Here is a 23,406-nt window from a genome sequence, read left to right on the forward strand (position 1 = left end):
GAACCCGGAACCATGTGGTTGGTAAACAAGCTACTTACCACACAGCCACCTATAACTTCCTATATCCTCTTCACTATGTACACTTGATCTCTGTCACTGTGCATCTTTTCTCCCCTCTACACTTCACCTCACATGCTACCTATCCATCTGCCTTTATTCTCTGTTCATCTTCTTGTACCTCGAATGTATGCCCTGATACCTCATCTCCACCATTCTACCTCCCTTTCTTGCTGGGGGTAGCCATGTACATCCTCTACAGCAAGACACCTATTCCTGTCCCTCTTTCCTATTTTAGCCTTTGTTCACCTGGCACAAAAACTACCTCCCTCTATACTGCAACCCCTTCCCCACTCTGTGAAAGGGTCTTGTCTTTCATGTACTTAGTGACCCCCACAAGTACTGATACCACAAACAAAAAAAAAACACCCAGTACACTCTGTAAAGTGGTTGTCATTAAGAAGAGTATCTAGCTGTAGAAACCTTGCTAAAGCAGACACTGGAGACCAAAACGGCCCCTTATATTAGTTGGATGCTGTCAAATCGTTTAACCCATACCAGCATGAGATACAGATGTTTAATAATGATGATGATGATAAATCCCAGTTTTAGAAAAGGTCTACCATGTCCATGCATGCTTTAAGAGGCAACTAAAAGGCTTGGTAACCACAATGCTCATCTGATTGTAAAACCCTCAGAAAATCCATGCCAGCGTAAAAGCAAGCATAAAATGATGATGATGATGATGTATAAATTCCACTCAAATAAGATGGTTATGACTTGTAGAGCAGAAGAATTTCTAAGCACCATAGAAACCTCTTTCAAACTGTCTTTTATTTTTGATTTGTCCCTATGTCAAGAGACATATGTGACAGTTTTTATATATATATATATATATGTGTGTGTGTGTGTGGTGTGTGTGTGTGTATGTACATATATATATATATATATATATATATATATATATATATATATATATATATATAGGAGCACTCCATCGGTTACGATGACGAGGGTCTCAGCTGATACGATCAGTGGAACAGCCTCCTCGTGAAATTAACGTGCAAGTGGCTGAGCACTCCACAGACACGTGTACCCTTAACGTAGTTCTCAGGGAGATTCAGCGTGACACAGAGTGTGACAAGGCTGGTCCCTTTGAAATACAAGTACAACTCATTTTGGCCAGCTGTGTGGACTGGAGCACCGTGAAGTAAAGTGTCCTGCTCAAGGACACAATGCGTCGCCGGGAATTGAACTCACGACCTTACGATCATGAGCCAAATGCCCTAACCACTAAGCCACACACCTTCACTTATATATATATATATATATATATATATATATATATATTATATATATATATATTCATTCATGTACATACGCATACAACAGACAATGTATATACTGTTAAGTATATTAATGGTGTATAATATTGTGTGTGTATGTCTGAGTGCGTCACTATTCACACATAATACTACTAGTTACCTCAGTATATTTAACTAATCTAGTTTCTCCTCTAACTAGTTCTGGACAATTAGTTAAGAGGTCAGTTGTTGCCAATAGTTACTACACTGGATCCATTAGACAGGAACTGTTACTTTTAATAGACTTACTTCCTATCCCCGGGCAGATTCCTCTCTCATTCATTTAGCACAGTAGGAAGATGGGTGGGTAGGTGGATAAACTCCAGCCTTATAGAAGCTCAAGATATAGAAAGAGTTAACTCAAGTAATGGTTAGTTGTTTGACTTCCCACCACGGCCACCATTATTTATGATAGCTTAATCACTTGGGGAGAGCAACGTTGATGACACCATCTTTTAGGGTGTCAGAGATATGCAAGAGAGAGGGAAGAATTTATCATTAACCTCTTCGCATTTAGATTATTCTGTCATGCATTCGGCTTTATTTCAATGATGTGGTTGTTTATTTTTAGAATGACATTGTCGGGTAGGTGTGACATGTGAGAGGTAGATCAAACTGGTTTTAACATAGCACAGCTAGAATATTTGGGCTGTGTATGACCAGTTTAACCCTTTTGTTACCATATTTATTTTGAGGTGCTCTGTGTTTCTTTCAATTAATTTTAAATATAACAAAGAATTTAGTAAAATAACTTAGTTATCGTTAAGCTGGTGTTAGGAACGTAAATTGTAACTAAGGTCTGGTGGAAGATTTTAATTCAAAACTTATGAAAACAAGACGTTTGTACTCAGAGCCAGAGCCGGTTTCAGCCAGGTTGGTAACGAAAGGGTTAAATGCTAAGGAGTTAAACCCAAAACCTGGCTTGAGTACTTGCAACCAAGTGGGTTTTACTAAAGGCTTTCAAGGAAACGACAGGGATCAATTACCTTTATTTATAACATGTTGGCCTGGTTATTATTACTGTTAGAATTAGCTTCAGTAATAATTACTTTTTCTAAACTCTTTTTTTTCTTCTTTGTTAGAGCAGCCTGTCCCAACCTTTTAACATCTTGACCATTTTGACCAACAAATCCTCTTCAACATTTTCCTTTTAAAATATTTAACCCTTTAGTATTCAGATTAGTCTGTCAAGTGTTATGCTTATCTATTCATGATGTTTTAAATTAGTCATGCATTATCTCGTAGCTTTAAGATTGCCGTAATTTGACTGTATATTTTGAGAATAACATTGTAGGGTAGGTGTAAGAGGCCAGATACGGCTGCTGATTGGAATGCTAAAGAGTTAAATATAAAAACAGTTATCATCATCATCATCATTGTTTAATGTCCGCTTTCCATGCTGGCATGGGTTGGATGGTTTGAGGACTGGCAAGCCAGAAGGCTGCACCAGGCTCCAGTCTGATCTGGCAAGGTTTCTATGGTTGGATGCTCTTCCTAACGCCAACTACTCTGAAAGTGTAATTAATGGGTGCTTTTTATGTGCCACCGGCACAAGGGCCAGTCAGGCAGTACTGGCATCAACCACACTCGAATGGTGCTTTTTATGTGCCACCAGCACGGGAGCAAGTCAGGCGGCACTGGCAACAACCATGCTCAAATGGTGGTTTTTATGTGCCACCAGCACTAGGCATCAACCATGCCCGAATGGTGCTTTTTACGTGCCACTGGCACTGGTATCAACCACACTTGAATGGTGCTTTTTATGTGCCCCAAGCACCAGTCAGGTGGCACTGGTATCAACCACACTTGAATGGTGCTTTTTATGTGCCACTGGCACTGGTATCAACCACACTTGAATGGTGCTTTTTATGTGCCCCAAGCACCAGTCAGGTGGCACTGGTATCAACCACACTTGAATGGTGCTTTTTATGTGCCCCAAGCACCAGTCAGGTGGCACTGGTATCAACCACACTTGAATGGTGCTTTTTATGTGCCCCAAGCACCAGTCAGGTGGCACTGGTATCAACCACACTTGAATGGTGCTTTTTATGTGCCCCAAGCACCAGTCAGTGGCACTGGTATCAACCACACTTGAATGGTGCTTTTTATGTGCCCCAAGCACCAGTCGGTGGCACTGGTATCAACCACACTTGAATGGTGCTTTTTATGTGCCCCAAGCACAGTCAGGTGGCACTGGTATCAACCACACTTGAATGGTGCTTTTTATGTGCCCCAAGCACCAGTCAGGTGGCACTGTATCAACCACACTTGAATGGTGCTTTTTATGTGCCCCAAGCACCGTCAGGTGGCACTGGTATCAACCACACTTGAATGGTGCTTTTTATGTGCCCCAAGCACCAGTCAGGTGGCACTGTATCAACCACACTTGAATGGTGCTTTTTATGTGCCCCAAGCACCGTCAGGTGGCACTGGTATCAACCACACTTGAATGGTGCTTTTTATGTGCCCCAAGCACCAGTCAGGTGGCACTGGCATTGACCATACTTGAATGGAGCTTTTTACATGCCACCGGCATGGGTGCCAGTCAGGCGGCACTGGCATCGGTGACAACAACGATTTCACTTGACTAAATATTTAAGTCACTCACTATGCAAGTACATCTCCATAAATATTTAATGATATTTACAATTGCCTCTTTGAGGGGAAATATTCTACAGAATTTGTTTGCAGTAAATGTTGTGTTGTGACTTTTATTATGCTTCTTGAAGTTTAATCTAGAACATTCATTGACATTTCATCACATATTTCAAAAGTAAAAAATTTTTGTTTTTACAACTTTTCACAATGTGGCACAGTTTGAATTACGACCCAAGCACAACAGGGCTAACATGTTGAAAGCATTTGCTGCATGTTGTATTGCAGTTACCTGTCTAATTAGTGTGGTGAGGTTACTTGTGTAACAGTGTGGTGAGATTGTCTAATTAGTGTAGTGAATTTACCTGTTTTATAGTAAGGTGAGGTTATTACTGTTAGATTGCCTGTCTAATTAATGTATATCAACCATGCTATACAGTACTTACCTGTATCACCTGTCTAACTCTATGTAATAATATTAGTCTTTTAGTCTCAGTTCTGTGGACTGCATCTAATCCTGTCTACTATCATTGTTTCTATTCTCAACAGTGTGGAGGCGCAATGGCCCAGTGGTTAGGGCAGCGGACTCGCGGTCGTAGGATCGCGGTTTTGATTCCCAGACCGGGCGTTGTGAGTGTTTATTGAGCAAAAACACCTAAAGCTCCACGAGGCTCTGGCAGGGGATGGTGGTGATCCCTGCTGTACTCTTTCACCACAACTTTCTCTCACTCTTACTTCCTGTTTCTGTTGTACCTGTATTTCAAAGGGCCGGCCTTGTCACTCTCTGTGTCACGCTGAATATCCCTGAGAACTACGGTAAGGGTACACGTGTCTGTGGAGTGCTCAGCCACTTGCATGTTAATTTCACGAGCAGGCTGTTCCGTTGATTCGGATCAACCGGAACCCTCATCGTCGTAACCGACGGAGTGCTTCCATCCAATAATATTAGTCTTTTAGTCTCAGTTCTGTAGACTGCATCTAATCCTGTCTACCATCATTGTTTCTATTCTCAACAAGTATTTTGCCCCCATCATCATCATCATCATCATCATCATTACCACCACTAATCCCCTTCCAGTTTATCGCCCTAATCCTGACCATGCTGTGTATTGTGTGTTTCAGCTGCAGTTATGCGAAGAAGACCAGGAAAATTACCATCATCGAGGGAACGAGGAAGGAGAGCTGCAGTTTATGTTGCGGGTTATGTCAAAGGACAAAACCTGGAACATCCGACGCAGCTATGACAACTTTCGCATGCTTGATAAACAGCTACACAAATGCATCTTTGACCGACGCTTCAGCCATCTGCCAGAACTTGGCAGTCAGAGTGATATTTCGAATATCACAGAAACAGTGAGTCCATTTTCATGCTAAATTTTCTTGTTTTATTTTCAGGGTTTAAGCATTTAAGTGTGGGTTGGCTAGTGCTGTAAATTCAGTCTGTTGTAGAAACTTTCACAGCAGTTTATTGTTGTTAGTTGCATGTCTTTCTCTGTAACTACGGTGGCTTCTGTTTGAAATCATTAGATCAGAGTAGAAGAGAAAGTAATTCTATATAAGACTATATATTTACCTTTATACTATAGTTATAACACCTACAAAGACTGTGAACATCAGATAAAGGGCCCTAATTTACACCTAGTTGGAGTTTCATTGACCTTCTGTCAGTCTATATATTCTGTGTATATTCTCCTATATGAGGGAATAATGAAAAGTTCCTAGCTTTAAGGGTATCATGTAGGGCCTGAAGTTCTTTTACAGAGCTTAGAAAAACTGAAGGACTGTTGCCGCAAGTGTGTGAGTCCAAGACGGGGATATGTTGAATAAGATCATAATTAATTGATCCTTCTATATTTTCTCTTGCCCAAAGTCAGGAACTTTTCAGTATCCCCTTCTAAAGCATTATTTCTTATATTCCATACTTTGGTCTGCAATTTTTCAGATTAGATTGTTGTGCCTTGTTGAAGGATTTCTTTAGTGTAAGATTGACGGAATGTAATCCTTTAGATTTGTTGGGGTCAGCAGAATGATGTTTTCTGTCCAAAGTTAACTTGGTACCAATGTCCTTATTTCTTTATTGCCCACAGGGGGCCAAACATAGAGGGGACAAACAAGGACAGACAAAGAGATTAAGTCGATTACATCGATTTCAGTGCATAACTGGTACTTATTTAATCGACCCCGAAAGGATGAAAAGCAAAGTTGACCTTGGTGGAATTTGAACTCAGAACATAACGGTAGACAAAATAATGCTAAGCATTTCACCTGGCGTGCTAACGTTTCCGCCAGCTCGCCGCCTTGAACCAATGTTCTACCATTCCTTCACCTATAAACTATGTATTTATATTTAATCTGTGGACAAATAGAGTAGTATGTCTTGCTTAAGGACATAATATGAAGTACACTGAAGAAAACTCAATTCCTGACAACTGTCATTATTGAGAGTATGGGTGGGGACAGATACAGGACCATTATAGCCCTCACTTTATTACTAGCACTGCCCTACAGCTAAAGATAGTCTTTTGGATTCATTTGTGCTACCACACTGGTAATGTGTTTATGTAAGTTATTTAGAAGTGGTGTCTCCAACATCTGGTGGTCAGTACCTCTCAGACCAGTAACATTGATGTGGTCGATGTCCAGGTTTAAAATGTTCTGGTCCACATCTTCAGAATAAATGTATGTGAGAAAGGGAGTATCAAATTTATACCCTAACAACAAAGAAACCTCACTAAAGACACCAAAATACCCTATACTCTTTACTCTCTTTTACTTGTTTCAGTCATTTGACTGCGGCCATGCTGGAGCACCACCTTTAGTCGAGCAAATCGACCCCAGGACTTATTCTTTGTAAGCCTAATACTTATTCTATCGGATCTCTTTTGCCGAACCGCTAAGTTACGGGGGCGTAAACACACCAGCATCGGTTGTCAGGCGATGTTGGGGAGACAAACACACACACACACACACACATATATATACGACAGGCTTCTTTCAGTTTCCGTCTACCAAATCCACTCACAAGGTGCCACACAGTGGGACTGAATCCAGAACCATTTGGTTGGTAAGCAAGCTACTTACCACACAGCCACTCCTGCGCCTGTCACCCTTTGGTGACAGTCTTTAACTGGATTGCTTAACTTTTCCCCTGGACATCTCCCAACTGTAGTTTGACTTCATGAGGGTAAAAACAGTTCATTTCAATGGGTTCATTTCAAAGCCACTGCAAGTGAAAAGTGTTGACTGTATCAACTGACCAACAACTTTTACTTGGTCATTACATAGGGTGACAAGTGAGTGGTTAGGAAATTCTAAGATGGGTGATGTTAGTGTGATTCATGTTCTGGATGGAAATAGGTGATGGGGGAGGTCTAGTGGGTATGTAGTTCTGTTGTGGAAAGATTGAAGGTTTGTGGTGGGCCCCAGTAAGGAAGGATGAAATAAGGCCAGGAGGATGTTTGGACCAATTTTTGTAAACATTGGTGATTGAGAGAGACTGCAGTTGTGAGTGCCTTGGGAAAGGAAAAAAAATAAGGGAGTCAACCTCAACAGCAAATGAAGGAGCAGTCCTTAGATGGTCCAGTGCCTTCTTTGACATTCTCCTGCAAACTCCAAGGTAGAGGTGGTGCTCTCCACTCCTGTAAGACAATCCACTTAGGAGGAGGCCACTCCAATGTAAAATCTACAGCTTGCTGATCACCAGATAACTATATTATCTATCTTCCAAATCTAAAGATTGGGATTGGATTCTGCTGACCGACTCGACTCGCTTTGATCCTTTTGTTACCTTATTTCTGTTAACCTATGCAGCCTTAGTTTCCATTGATTTCTAAAATAATGGAAAGTTTAATAAAATAACTTTCTCATTGTTAAGCTGGGGTCTGGATCAAATTAGCATAAAATTTTTATGGGAGCTTATAATTCAGACCCCTTTAAAACAGTAAGTTTACGTCATTGAACCTGAGGCAGTTTCAGGCGGGTTGGTATCAGAAGGGTTCAGACTCTTTTACTTGTTTCAGTCATTTGACTGCGGCCATGCTGGAGCACCGCCTTTAATCGAGCAACTCGACCCCGGGACTTATTCTTTTTGTAAGCCCAGTACTTATTCTATCGGTCTTTTTTGCCGAACCGCTAAGTAACAGGGACATAAACACACCAACATCGGTTGTCAAGCAATGCTTGGGGGACAAACACACACACACACACACACACACACATATATATATACATATATATGACGGGCTTCTTTCAGTTTCCGTCTACCAAATCCACTCACAAGGCTTTGGTCGGCCCGAGGCTATAGTAGAAGACACTTGCCCAAGGTGCCACGCAGTGGGACTGAACCCGGAACCATGTGGTTGGTAAACAAGCTACTTACCACACAGCCACTCCTGCGCCTACTAAGAAAAGCCTAAAACACTTGTGGGTGTGATGCTCTCTTACGCAAGATCTTCAGACATGAAGAGACTGCCATCATCATCAATGTCCCCACAACAAAATAACTGACTTGAAATAGATGGAGGAGGAAGAGGGAGTGGCAGTGATAGATTATGGTGGTGGTGATGTTGGGGGACATCTGAAATGCTAGGTTTGAACTCTTAACATGCTGGTCAATAGCCCATCACTTTAATTAACCAACTGATTTAGATTTTAGAATCAGAAAATTACTGCCTTCTTCACCATCATCAGACAAGGATCTCATCATTGTGTATCCATAGGAGTGGCTGTGTGGTAAGTAGCTTGTCTACCAACCACATGGTTCTGGGTTCAGTCCCACTGCGTGGCACCTTGGGCAAGTGTCTTCTACTATAGCCTTGGGCCGACCAAAGCCTTGTGAGTGGATTTGGTAGACGAAAACTGAAAGAAGCCTGTCGTATATATGTATATGTGCGTGTGTGTTTGTGTGTCTGTGTTTGTCCCCCTAGCATTGCTTGACAACCGATGCTGGTGTGTTTATGCCTTGCGAGTGGATTTGGTAGACGGAAACTGAAAGAAACCTGTCGTAAATATATATATGTGTGTGTGTGTTTGTCCCCCTAGCATTGCTTGACAACCGATGCTGGTGTGTTTACGTCCCCGTCACCTAGCGGTTCTGCAAAAGAGACCGATAGAATAAGTACTGGGCTTACAAAAGAATAAGTCCCGGGATCGAGTTGCTCGACTAAAGGCGGTGCTCCAGCATGGCCACGGTCAAATGACTGAAACAAGTAAAAGAGTAAAGAGAGTAAATATGTCAGCTCTTGTCAAACACTATAGACATGTGTGTGTGTGTGTGTTTATGTATATGATTGTAGGGTGAGATTTGAGGGAGGTTTGGTTGCTATATCTAACAGGAATAATGAACCTGTAAAAGGAAATTCTTATGGGTTCACTATTACTGCTGTGTGGTGCAATATTTGTGCCTGTGGTGTGTGTATATGTTATGTCTGATGTGTGTGTATTACGTCTGATGTGTTCGTGTTATGTATGATGTGTTTGTGTGTTATGTCTGATGTGATTATGTCTATAATGTGTGTGTGTTTGTGTCTGTAATGTATATGTGTGCATGTGATGTGTGTGTATGTATGTGTGTGTGTGTGAAGAAGGAAAATGGCCAAATTTGCCCCAAAGATGAAAGATGTCCCGTTTGAGGTCAAATTACAACTGAGCTGTTTCTTAGTCTCGTCACATCTCCTTTTAATTAATTAGAGATGGGACGACTTGATATCATACAAGCTCCCTAATTGGACGACGCCCCGTATTGATGTTGTCATGGTTATTGCTTCCTGTTCTTAATAAATGCCATCAGTTGGTGATGGTAGGGGGATAAGACTAGATCCAGAAGCACTTATACACTTTCTCTTACACATACATCTACACACACACTTACAAACATACACCTACACACATACACACACACACACACACTTACAAATATACACCTACACACACACACACACACACACTTACAAACATACACCTACACACACACACACACTTACAAACACACACCTACACATACTTTCTCTTACACATACATCTACACACACACACTTACAAACATACACCTACACACACACACATACACACACTTACAAACATACACCTACACACACACACACACACTTACAAACATACACCTACACACACACACACACACACACACAAACATACACCTACACACACACACACACACTTACAAACATACACCTACACACATACACACACACACACACTTACAAACATACACCTACACACAGACACACCTACACACATGAAATGATACTTCAGATTTGTTGCTATGGTTTCAGTTAATTAAACTGACATACTTAATATGACATATTTTCATTTAAAAACAACCCTTCCCCCCTCTCCCAGTTTTTTTAGTAGGGTGCAGGGATAGTGAAGACAATGGGCCAATGGTTGTGATGGACCCCTATCTTCTGGATGTGGGATATTAGAGCTTTATCTGATAGATTGACTGGGTGTTTCGCCTCCCTGGGTATCTGGTTTCCCTATGTTCCATGCCAGCGGGGAGACTGAAAATATAGTTATGTAGCAGAGAGGAAAGCATGTTGCTGCAGCTGGTCTGGAAATGAGAAAAAGTGGGAAATTGTGTGTATAGGCGCAGGAGTGGCTGTGTGGTAAGTAGCTTGCTTACCAACCACATGGTTCTGGGTTCAGTCCCACTGCGTGGCACCTTGGGCAAGTGTCTTCTGCTATAGCCCCGGGCCGACCAATGCCTTGTGAGTGGATTTGGTAGACGGAAACTGAAAGAAGCCTGTCGTATATATGTATATATATATATGTATGTGTGTGTGTGTTTGTGTGTCTGTGTTTGTCTCCCTAGCATTGCTTGACAACCGATGCTGGTGTGTTTACGTCCCCGTAACTTAGCGGTTCGGCAAAAGAGACCGATAGAATAAGTACTGGGCTTACAAAGAATAAGTCCCGGGGTCGATTTCCTCGACTAAAGGCGGTGGTCCAGCATGGCCGCAGTCAAATGACTGAAACAAGTAAAAGAGAGAGAGAGAGAGAGTATGTACTGTAAGTTTTGGTATCCAAGTCAAATTTTTCAGGCCAAAATTTCCAGACAAAAAAATGACAGGTCAACTTTATGCACCTAGATAATTTTTAAAGGACCTAAACAAGTACATATAAAATTCAGCAGGATTTGGAAAGATAGTGATGATGTTTATTTACACTGCATGCTTACACCATATACTATGTTGACTTGTATACCAGAAAATACAGTATGTATGTGTGTGTGTCTCTGTGTGGGTGTAAATGTTGCTGGGAGGAAGAGGTGTGTCCTGTTGGCACCCAGTCAGTAAAAGTAAAACATTCTACCGAAGAAAACAAGTTATGAAGGAATTTCAGCATGACTTCATCATGTTGTATTGTCAGCCAGCTCTGTTACATGGTGTTAGATAAAGTTATATCCACTGTGTCTGAATAAAAGATGGGATGGTCGAGGTTGGAACGTCTTTGATTGTAGATGTGTTAGGGATAAAAAGCAGCATAATTTCATTCGTATCATCACACTACCATACAGCATAATGCATATTATACCTATTTCTTTATTACCCACAAGGGGCTAAACATAGAAGGAACAAACAAGGACAGACAAAGGTATTAAGTCGATTACATCAACCCCAGTGTGTAACTGGTACTTAATTTATCGACCCCGAAAGGATAAAAGGCAAAGTCGACCTCGGCGGAATTTGAACTCAGAACGTAACGGCAGATGAAATACCTATTTCTTTATTATCCACAAGGGGCTAAACATAGAAGGAACAAACAAGGACAGACGAAGGGATTAAGTCGATAACATCAACCCCAGTGTGTAACTGGTACTTAATTTATCGACCCCGAAAGGATGAAAGGCAAAGTTGACCTCGGCGAAATTCGAACTCAGAATGTAACGGTAGACGAAATACTGCTAAGCATTTCACCCAGCGTGCTAACGTTTCTGCCAGCTCACCGCCTGTGGTGGTATAATGCTTCACTACCACCACACCACACTACAAAAGCCAGTATCACATGACCACACACACTACTAAAACGCTGTCTACAAAAGCAACCAATCCACACTTGCTCTATTATGTTCAATCAACTGGACTGGCACATTTGAGTAACTAGGAAGAAGATGCAGTATTAATTCATATCCATCTCTTGATGTAAGCATGAAGACTGAGTTACAGGGAAGGGAAGTGCTATGTGATGTTGTGGCATTCATATTTTCCTCATGCTTGAGGAAACTGCATCAAAAGAAGTGAGCTTATCATCATTATCATCATCATTTAACGTCCGCTTTCCATGCTGGCATGGGTTGGACAATTTGACTGAGGTCTGGCGAACCAGACTCCAATCTGGCAGAGTTTCTACAGCTGGATGCCTTTCCTAATGCCAACCACTCCGAGAGTGTAGTGGGTGCTTTTACGTGCCGCCGGCACGAGGGCCAGTTTGGTGGTTGTAAAAAAAAATAGAAGTTTTTATTTGTTGTTAAATGTCACCCTTTTCCACCTCTCTTTCTCTCACACTTTTGTCTGTCTGTGTGTCCTTCAGGAGATGCAAGAACTGCTGCAGAAATATCTGAAACGGTTCTCATCCATTGCTGGAAGTATGATCTACTGCGGCTCCATACTCAACTGGCTCGAGGTAAGAATAATAATAATAATAATAATAATAATAATAATGTCTCACTTTATTCTCTAACTCCACACACAACTTGTCACATGACTGGCATCAAAGTTCTTTCATTGGTTGTAACTAAATAACAAGATGTATTCACACTTGAAATTCTCCTTGCAAAAGGTCTTAAAACTAGTTTAACCATTTTAAATTTGTCTTTGATATTCCCATTGTACACACTGAGCTGTACATGATTAATTATGAATTACTTAATTTTCAAATTCCAAACTCCACCTGTCTAACACTCATGGACATGTTTACAAAGTCAGAAAACAGCTCAGCTCCCATGACTTCAGGAAACATTTTTTCACGCTGAGAGTTGCTGAAGCATGGAACAAACTGCCGGCATCAGTTGTTAGTTGTCGGAGCACTGCATCCTTCAAAACTTCCATGCTTCCTGAGATTCACCAACACTACACCTGATTTTCTCCCCTCCATACACACGCAAGCATGTATCAGGCTCATACACTGTTTGCTTCCCAGACATTTGTACATTACTGCATATGCTTTATATGCACTTTTGACAAGTTGTGGTGCACCTGAGCACTGTAGACAATAATTTCAGTATATTATATTTATATCTGACAAACATATGACATGCAAATTAGTGTAATCATTACAACAAATTTCTAGTTTATGTTTGTTTTAATTAGCAATTCTCTATAAGTGAATGCTCTTTGTAAAAAAAATAGTCTAACTTAAATATAAATCACTTATCTAACCCCTAATTCACACTACACCAATGACAAGTAATCATCTGCAGCAGCAACACTGTCATAAGCATGAGAAACAATTCAAACAGAGAAAGATAAACACACTTTATAGAACAAAGGGATTTCCCTCATCAGCTGCCAGTTGAATATCCTGTTGATTTTGATGCTGGATCACTATATCCAGTAGTCAAATAACATTAAAAAACAGTCCTGTGCATGTGTGTGTAATTATTAAGTACTCCATGTGTTATTTACTGTTCCCCCTTCTTCTATTGCAGATGGACAATCGCGGAAATCGTCTGCTTGCTGTGGATGATTCTGGAATCAACACACCTGCTATTGCTGCTGCACACGCAATTCGTCGTTACAATGCACAGGCTGCAGATGAAATTTCACTAGAGGTCAGTGGGTTCATTTTCTTTTTTGTTGTTATTGTTTAAACTCGGGTTTGCCCTGATAGAGTAGCCCCCTGACAAAAGACATTCCACTCGCAACGGTACTGTTTTTTACGTTGGTCTACATTTTTCAAAAGTTTCACACGGAATTGGCTATTACGTTTAGCAAGTTGAGCAACAGAATGGAGACACCTTCTTTTGTAAGATGCTACCTTTTAACAATATTGGGTGTTCTTTGTATAAGCTGAGCTTGTGACCAGCAGGTTCAGTGTTTTGTGAGATGAAGAAAAGGGGAATGTAAATGGGGTGGGCGCAATGATGGCAGTAGTGGTGGTGGTGGTGGTGGAGTGACAGCAGTGATTCTTGTAGTGTCTTGGCAACTGTGGTGGCAATGGTGGTGGTGGTGGTGGTGGTGGTTCTAGTGGTGATCTTTGATGGTGATGGTAATTGTAGTGCTTGTAGTGGTAATGTTCATGGTGTCAGTGGTGGTGGTGGTGGTGGTGGTGGTGGTACTGTTTCCATGGTGTAATTGTAGGAGCAAGCGTTCTGTAATTAGGATTTTATTTACTTTGGAGTCTCAGACACAAAAAAGATCTCTTGTGAGGTTGATGTAGAGGGTGGTGGTGGTAGGGGAGGAGTAGTTCCTATTTATAGTTTGCCTTTTTTTTTTGTTGCTGTTGAAGCATATTGTTTTGACCATTTGATCTTGATAGACCTCTGCTCACTTAGACCAACCTCTGCCCTGTTTGACCTTTGTCCATTTCAACTGACCCTGACCTCTGCCTACTTTGACCTACCTCTGCCTGCCTTGGCCAACTTCTACCCACCTCTGCCAACCTCTACCCACCTCAGCTGACCTCTGCTGACCTCCACCCACCTCAACTGACCTCTGTCTGCCTTGACTGGCCTTGGCTGCCCATGACTGACCTCTGTCCACTTTGACTAACCTCTACCTGCCTTGGCCAACTTCTACCCACCTCAGCTCACCTCTGCTGACCTCCACCCACCTCAACTGACCTCTGTCTGCCTTGACTGGCCTTGGCTGCCCATGACTGACTTCTGTCCACTTTGACTAACCTCTACCTGCCTTGGCCAACTTCTACCCACCTCAGCTCACCTCTGCTGACCTCCACCCACCTCAACTGACCTTGGCTCCCCATGACTGACCTCTGCCCACTTTGACTAACCTCTACTACTTTCATACATTTTCTCATTTACAGGTTGGGGATATTGTATCTGTGATAGACAAACCACCCCCCGAGGACACCATTTGGTGGAGGGGAAAACGTGGCTTTGAGGTAAATATGCAACATTTTTTTCTGTCTTTGAAGTTGGTTGACTAAGTGTGCAAACTTATATATTTGCAAGAGTGTTCCTGAAACAGCCATTACCATAGGATAGCTGGTTGAGGACACTTTCCTGTATCAAATATCTGATATATATATGTGTGTGTATGTCTATACAACCTTGTTTGTATGTATGGAGAAGTAGGGTGCTGAAAAGTTCCTGGCTTTGGGTAAAAGAAAATATAGGAGGATCAGTCAATTATGATTTTATCTGGACTCGTGCCGGTGGCACGTAAAAAGCACCATCCGTTCGTGTCCGTTGCCAGCCTCACCTGGCCCCCGTGCCGGTGGCACGTAAAAGCACCATCCATTCGTGGCCGTTTGCCAGCTCCGTCTGGCACCTGTGCGGGTGGCACGTAAAAAGCACCCACTACACTCACGGAATGGTTGGCGTTAGGAAGGGCATCCAGCCGTAGAAACATTGCCAGATCAGACTGGGCCTGATGCAGCCTTCTGGTTTCACAGACCCCAGTTGAACCGTCCAACCCATGCCAGCATGGAAAGCGGACACTAAATGATGATGATGATGATGATGATGTATTCTACCACTCTCGGATTGAACCCAGGGTGGATTGCCTTGGCTGGTTTATGGCACTGAGGTGTTCTTTGACACTCAGCATTGTGCAGGAAGCAATCCCAAATGCTATTCCACTGCAAATTTGGCAAATAAATAAAATACATTTGCTGTGTATGTGTGATCAATAATGTTCACATTACAAAAATTGTTTTTAATTTATAATTTAAAATCTGTCTCTCTCTCTATGTAAAATATAGAAAGTCAGGTAAAGATAGGTGGGTTTAAAGCATGTATTTACATGGACTACAGATTATAGAGTATTCTGTAATCTGTATAGTTGTATTCCTTGTAAACACATGCTTTAACCCTTTTGTTACTGTATTTATTTTGTGATGCTCTGTGTTTCTTTCAATTACTTTAAATATAACAAAGAATTTAGTAAAATAACTTAGTTATCATTAAGCTAGTGTTAGGAACATAAATTGTGGCTAAGATTTGGTGGAAGATTTTAATTCAAAACTTATGAAAACAAGACATTTTACCACAGGGCCTGAGTCGGGTTAGTAACAAAAGGGTTAAGCTTACCTGTATTTATCTGCCTTTTTACCTGCATAACAGCTTGATTAGGATCGTTTTTATAGCCAACTTTCGATGCCAAACCTCTTTGTGGATGAAGAAGTTAAAGTTTAAAATCTCATCTCCTTAAGTTATCTGTGTCATCTGTATCACACTTATTTTGAATATCAATGAGGGATCAGGTGACTGGCTTTCATTTCCATGGTTATAGAAATAACTGAGATGTGAAGCATTCTCACCGTTCCTTACCATTCCTCACACACACACACACACACATGCCTTCCCCCAGGCACATAGTCATGCAAACTGCATGGCCACCTCAATAGTGCAAGTGGCATGATAAAAATCAACCAGTCCACACTATAAAGGGGTTGGTCTTTGGAAGGGCGTCTGGCTGTAAAAACCTTTCCAAAATAAATGTTGGAATTTAATGGCAGTCCTTGGATACATCAGATTCTCAATACTTTATTGCCCACAAGGGGCTAAACATAGAGGGGACAAACAAGGACAGACAAAGGGATTAGGTCGATTACTTCAACCCCAGTGCGTAACTGGTACTTAATTTATTGACCCCGAAAGGATGAAAGGCAGAGTCGACCTCGGCGGAATTTGAACTCAGAATGTAATGGCAGACGAAATACGGCTACGCATTTTTGCCCAGCGTGCTAACGTTTCTGCCAGTTCGCTGCCTCATGGATACATCGGATTCTGTCAAACTGTCCAACCCATGTCAGCATGAAATATGAATGTTAAATGATGAGAATATGTATGTACATATTTGAGTGTGTGTGTGTATGCATATATATATATATATATATGTGTGTATCTCTCTATACATAATTTACATGTCTGTGTGTGTGTGTGTATGTATATATATATATATATATATATATGGGCCTGATGAAGCCTTCTGGCTTCACAGACCCCAGTAGAACTGTCCAACCCATGCTAGCATGGAAAACGGACGCTAAACGATGATGATGATGATGATGATATATATATATAAATAATTTACATGTCTGTTGGTGTGTGTATATATATGTATATGCTCGCACGTGCACAAGCACACACATATGCATATAAAATTAATGCTGATATTTTCTCGTACAATGTGTTTCAGGTTGGTTTTTTCCCCAGTGAATGTGTTGAGGTGATCCGGGATAAAGTTCCACAGTCTATGGCTTCCAGAATACCACCACCAATTAGGAAACCTTGTAAGTAGAAGCCGCAGCTTCTGTTAGCGCCATTGACGTCACTCTCACACGCTTTCTCTCTCTCTCTCTCACACACACACACGAACACACACACATATGCATACACACACACATTTATATTTGCTTTTTTTTTTATCATCTTTTCACTGTAACTCCTCTCTCGAGAATAGTTTTAGTTTCCTTTTGTGTGTGTGTGTGTGTGTGTGCTGTTTTGATAAATTCTGCTTTGTTATTAGTATTATCATTCTTGGTATTATTATTATTATTATTATTATCATTATTATTAAAAGATTGTTATTGTTGTTGTTATTAATATTATCATCATCATCGTTATTATTATTATGGTTATATTTATTAGTAATGTTGTTGTTGTTGTTGTTCTTGCCATTAACAATACAGCTGTTTGTTTATTGGATTATTTTTAATTGTTTGTTTGTTTGTTTTAATGTTATACACACGCCCCCTTCTCCCTTCCACCCACCCGCCCGCCCACCTACCCGCCCGCCCACCTCCTAATCCAGCTTCACCTGATAAAGTTTCCACATCTCTACCTGCATCACTAATCTATTCTTGTCAGTCGGCACTCACTCACACTTTCATACACACCAATACATACATGCTTCCGCACGCACACACACACGCATGCATGTATGTACACACACGATTTGTATGCGTGTTTTACTCTTTTACTCGTTTCAGTCATTTGACTGTGGCCATGCTGGAGCACCGCCTTTTAGTCGAGCAAATCGACCCCGGGACTTATTCTTTTTATAAGCCCAGTACTTATTCTATCGGTCTCTTTTGCCGAACTGCTAAGTGACAGGGACGTAAACACACCAGCATGATGAACTGTAACCTCAGACTCTTCTATAAGAATACGTAGAGTTCTTTACTAATCTGAAGAATATTGTTAACCTGGTGTACTAACAGAGAGCTTATGAAGTATTTTGCCCAGATTGATAGTCCCTTATAAATAATTGTGTGTGTATGTGTACACACATGCACACACGTACACACACACGTGCGCACACTCACACACACACACACACACATAATGGACTTCTGTCAGTTTCTGTCATTCAAATCCATTCACAAGAACTTGGTCAGCTTGAAGCTATAGTAGGAACCACTTACCCAAAGTGTCGCACTACAAGACTAAACATTAAGTCACATGGTTGCTATGTGAAATTCTGAACCATACGGTCATGCCTGCACGCACGCACACACACACACACACACACACACACACACACATATTCATCGTCATTGTTTAACGTCCACTTTGCCATGCTTGCATGGGTCAGACAGAATTTGTTGAGATGGATTTTCTCCCGCTGGATGCCCTTCCTGTCACCAACCCTTGCTTGTTTCCAAATAAGATAATGTTCCTCGTGACCAGACATGTTTTCATTGAAGATTGTTAATGGACACTGCTTGCATGTCAGGGGCATTCGTTTACGACTATGACATGAATCCAAGGCAAGGAGGCACTGACAAATACACACACACACACAGGTTTGAACCAAAAGTAATGCAAAGCTAGTCATAGATTCTATTAACTGACATAGGTCATTCCAATTGCCCATATTTGGTATAGTAACTCCTTCCTCTATACAAAGGTATCACTCAACATAGTCTCTATCACAAACAATGCATTCTGCCATTGTTGGACCCAACTCTTAAATCCTCTTTAAAAAAAAAGTTCAGATGTGCACTCTTCTACCTACATCTTCACAGCAATTTTCTCTCGGGGGGTGTGCCAGATCTGGATTGCACAGTGGATGGAAGATCACTGACCTGCCCAATTTGACAGTTACTGGATTCATTGCCAAAAATGTGTCATGGTGAATGTGGATCAATTTCCAATTCTTGTGTAGTCTCTTCTTTCTAATGGCTTCTCCAAGCTTTCTGGGTGTCACAATGTACTACTTGCTATTTGTGGCACATCCACATTCCAGAAAATCAAAGAGAATTATGTCCTTGTCGCTCTAAAAAAAAAAACCTCATTACTTTTGCTGATCACAAGCTTTTGACTGCTTAAGCCTTGGAAAAGTGATGTGATGCTATTCCATAGACTAAACCTTCATTTCTGGATCATAAAAATATGGCTCACATTTCATCTCTTGTCACTAGCTCAGACATAAAATAAGCTGAGTCTTTGTTAGCTTCAAATGTTTCCAGAAATGAGAACAGACTTCCACCCTTCTCTCCTTTAAATTAGGTATTGATTGCAAAATACCCACATTGCATATACTTTCCACTACCCAACATTTTGAACCTTCTGTAAAGCATTGTGACAGCAGTTCAGTAAATGGCAGCACGTTATTTCTGCTTGAAACCCAAGTAACCCATCACCAGCTAAAACAATTTGAAGCACTTTTATTATACAAAACCTGCATTCGTTTTTATTCCATGCGTATGCAGGGACAGTAGCCTTGATTTTCCATTGTAGTTTTCATTTAGTACCCTTACATTTTAAATTTGTTATAGCTTTCACTAGTGAGGTTGTCTTGCGTTATAATTTGTTGCTAAATGTATGTCTATGCATATAATAGCAACTTTGAGAGGGATTTGGTATATAAATTTCCTATATAAATTTCCTTGCCAGTATGTACATTTGTATATTACATTATGTAAGAGGCATTTCCCTTTAAGGGATCAATGATTGGCTGAAACTGTAGAACAGCTTCAGGTTGGGGTGGGAGTTATATGCTGAGATTTATAGAGATTTCGATAAATTTGAATTGTTCTTCTGTTAATTTTTCCTGCTGTTAATTAGGTTATTTGTTCTTCGTTGTTTATTTTCACTACTACTACTACTACTACTACTATGACTGCATTTACTTCTAGTGTTAATTACCTGTAGTATTATTTTTTACTATCGGAAATATCAGGTGTTTCAATATGGAAAGGTATGGTGTTAGCTTTCTTAATTTTAGGGCTCGTTAATAGTAAAGATTATTTCACCAGTTTCTCTGTTTTTAGATAGCTTGAGTTAGAACTTGTTACTTCCCCATTTTTATCTCCATTTTACTCAGACTACAGTCTTTGAGTTCTTTTGTCATAGATTGTGTATTTCTATCTGCTTTTAGGTTTGCTGTATTAGATGAGGGAGACTTAGTTTTTACGTAGTACAAGGATTGTGCTTGGTGTATTGGTTAATTTTTGTGATGTTAAAATAGTCAAGTTATCTTCCCACTTGGATATTGTTGAGAATGAGAATCTTACTGTAAATTAATTGAAAATGCTGTAATATTTAGTTAGGAAGAAAGATTTTGCTTAGTGTTTTGAAGAAAACCTTAGATATATTAGCCTGCACATTTATTGTGTAAGGAGCATTGTACCAGGTTATATTTCTTCCTTGATTTTCTTATAGTTAGTTGTACCTGTGGTTATCTGTCTTTTAGAATTTGTCACGTTACAGCCCTCTAGAGGTTTATGTATAACCTCATAGTTAGGTTAGAACTAATGGAGTTTTTTTTAAGTAAATATTCTTTTATCACTTACCTAACACGTTTTTTTAAATTTTATTATCAAGTGTTGTTTTTGGGGTGATGTTTCTTCCATTTTTGGATATGAATATAGTTATTGGTCTTAACTAGATTACATTTGGTTTTTTTCTCTACACTCAGCTTTCGGGCTTCCTCTATTTGTAATTGTTATTTGTTCCCTGTGATGTTTGCATCAGTTTCTGAGCAGCTTTTATTACGTTGGCCATCCACTTTGATCATTACAGGGGCTTCTAAGTAATATTATTTTCTTATCTGTTGACTTGAGGAATAATTCATGAACGTTGTTTTCAAATTTTTTATCTATTTGAATTGACTATATATATATATATTATATATATATATATATATAATAAAGGGTTAATTGCAACAAGTTGCTCAAAACCACATACCGAAAATATTAGAAATAGCAGCCAAATTGATCGCTATTTCTCCTACTAATAAAAAAAATTGTATATATATATATATATATATATATATATATATATATGTATGTATGTATGTATATATATTTGTGTGTGTGTATGTGTCCTTGAGGTCAAAATTCCCATTTTTGAAGTGTGAAAACCAACAGTGGGTGGTACTCTGAGGCATTGCTCCTCCTCCATACACAGCACAAATCTCATGAGTAGCTTCAGCAGCCTTAATACCTCAGTTAAATGCAAAAGGCAAATGGTGTCAAAAATGCTCGGTTTTGTCCACTTGACATTCCATTTTAATGATCGGAAAATACAACAAAAATCAATAAAATTAAAAAATCAAAACATACTGTCTTGTAGAGCAAAACGTCCTCTTTTAAATAATATAAAGCATTTTGCCAATGCGTTTTATTTATGCTTGCATTTTTAAATTTGGAAAAAACACTCATGAATTATTCTTCAACCCAATAGTTATTACATTTCCATGGTCTTTTGGATCACTCATAGTTAAAAATTTAGTATTAGGTATATTAGTTTGAATTGGTCTGTGATGGTGTTCTTACTAATGTTCCTTAGTTTTTTGGCAGTGTTGATCTTTTTGATATGGTTTTCTTGTTCTTTACAAGGAATGTATTTAATTTCATCATTGAATCCACTTCTTTTCTCTGCCTCATTGTGGTGTTCGGCATTCTCATTAAATATTTGTTCATTGGCTGACAATTTAGCTATTCTAAGTAAAATATTTCTAACGAGATTATCTATAATTGGTCTCAGAGGATTAAATAGTTTCTGTATGTAGTGTAAGTTTTTGTTTGGTTTATGGTAACAAAAAATTGCAAATGACAAGTTAGATCAAGAATGCCTTTAGGAAATTTTACCTTTTTTCAGATAGTGCTGAAAGTGATAGATGAAAACTTCTAAAGAATCTATTTAGTCCTTTATGGAGCCTTTCTGAGGCAAAAGGGTCACCGTTATTTGCAATCTACTCATCATTTCTGTATAGTTCTCTACTGAATTCCTAAGAGGATCCTTTCATTGAGCAGCAAAAACCGTCCAATCAAGTCACTTAACCCGAGTCCAGTGAAGCCCTTAGTATATGAAAATAATCTTTTCTAGCCTTACTGCAACATAAATGAACCATCCCAGTTGTAGGCAAATAGTTGTAGAGCAGTAGAGAATGGTTATATGAACCTGTATTGGCCAGAGAAAAGAAGAGAGAGAATTGTTGAAGACACCAAAACCCAATGAAATGAATATCAATCAGGGGTTGGGGTAAATCAGATGATCGACCTTCATCTCTATGGTTGCAGAAATAAGAGATGCTCTGAAGCCTCATTTCACAACATTTCTCATCAGGCCATTCTTCACCAGTCCACATCAATATGCCTCCTTCTACACCAATGCCCCTGATGCCTCACCATTTTTCACACAACTCCATATCAGAGCTTGTCATTCCATACCAAGGATTATGTTTTTAATTAAAGAGTAGTTTCCAACTTTCATCTCGTTATCTCAGTTGTCCTGAAATTTTATTTTATTCCCATTCTACGGAAATTGCCTCCAATAAAATAAGAACTAGGCTTCACCTTTGACCTGTTGGTGTCAACCAGTTGTCCTGTTTCATGGGCCTATAGAGCTTTACAAAGTGTCAACATGAAGTAAACGAGAAGTGAATGTTCCCCTGGATAGAGCAATGGTCAGTAATAGGTATGCAGCTGGGTGGCTTAACCACCCTACTCTAAAGACAGTGATGGCATGCACTAATGTGATGTGTTGCAACATGCAATGATATAGTGTACACTATAGAGGTGTTGTACGTTACTCTGGCTAAAATAACCTTCTGAAACATTCCAATGTAAAGTTCTGGAATTACTTTAGCAAACCAGAAAAATTGACAACAGATTTTTTAAAATTTTTACTTTCACACTTCCATTAAATGTGGTCACACTGTATGATATTGTTGCGCCTGTCATATTTTATGATGTGTCTCACACTGTATGATATTACTCCTGTCACATTTTTATGATCCCTCTCACACTGTATGATATTATTCCTATCACATGACATGAACCCCATCACTTGTCTATG

At 39.9% G+C, this 23,406-nt stretch overlaps 1 protein-coding gene across 13 annotated transcripts in view; it reads left to right on the forward strand.

Moving 5' to 3' along the window:
- Positions 1 to 23,406, forward strand: part of LOC115221295 — a 355,773-nt gene that overhangs the window by 294,432 nt on the left and 37,935 nt on the right. For all 13 annotated transcript variants that reach the window (XM_029791450.2, XM_036510991.1, XM_036510990.1 and 10 more), the window contains 5 exons: positions 5,079 to 5,309; positions 12,504 to 12,596; positions 13,621 to 13,743; positions 14,958 to 15,035; positions 17,297 to 17,390. In XM_029791450.2, coding sequence (XP_029647310.1) covers positions 5,079 to 5,309; positions 12,504 to 12,596; positions 13,621 to 13,743; positions 14,958 to 15,035; positions 17,297 to 17,390 — 619 coding nt within the window. The remainder of the gene's footprint in view (positions 1 to 5,078; positions 5,310 to 12,503; positions 12,597 to 13,620; positions 13,744 to 14,957; positions 15,036 to 17,296; positions 17,391 to 23,406) is intronic.

This window comes from Octopus sinensis, linkage group LG18 (assembly GCF_006345805.1).
Source record: "Octopus sinensis linkage group LG18, ASM634580v1, whole genome shotgun sequence".
Taxonomy (NCBI): domain Eukaryota; kingdom Metazoa; phylum Mollusca; class Cephalopoda; order Octopoda; family Octopodidae; genus Octopus; species Octopus sinensis.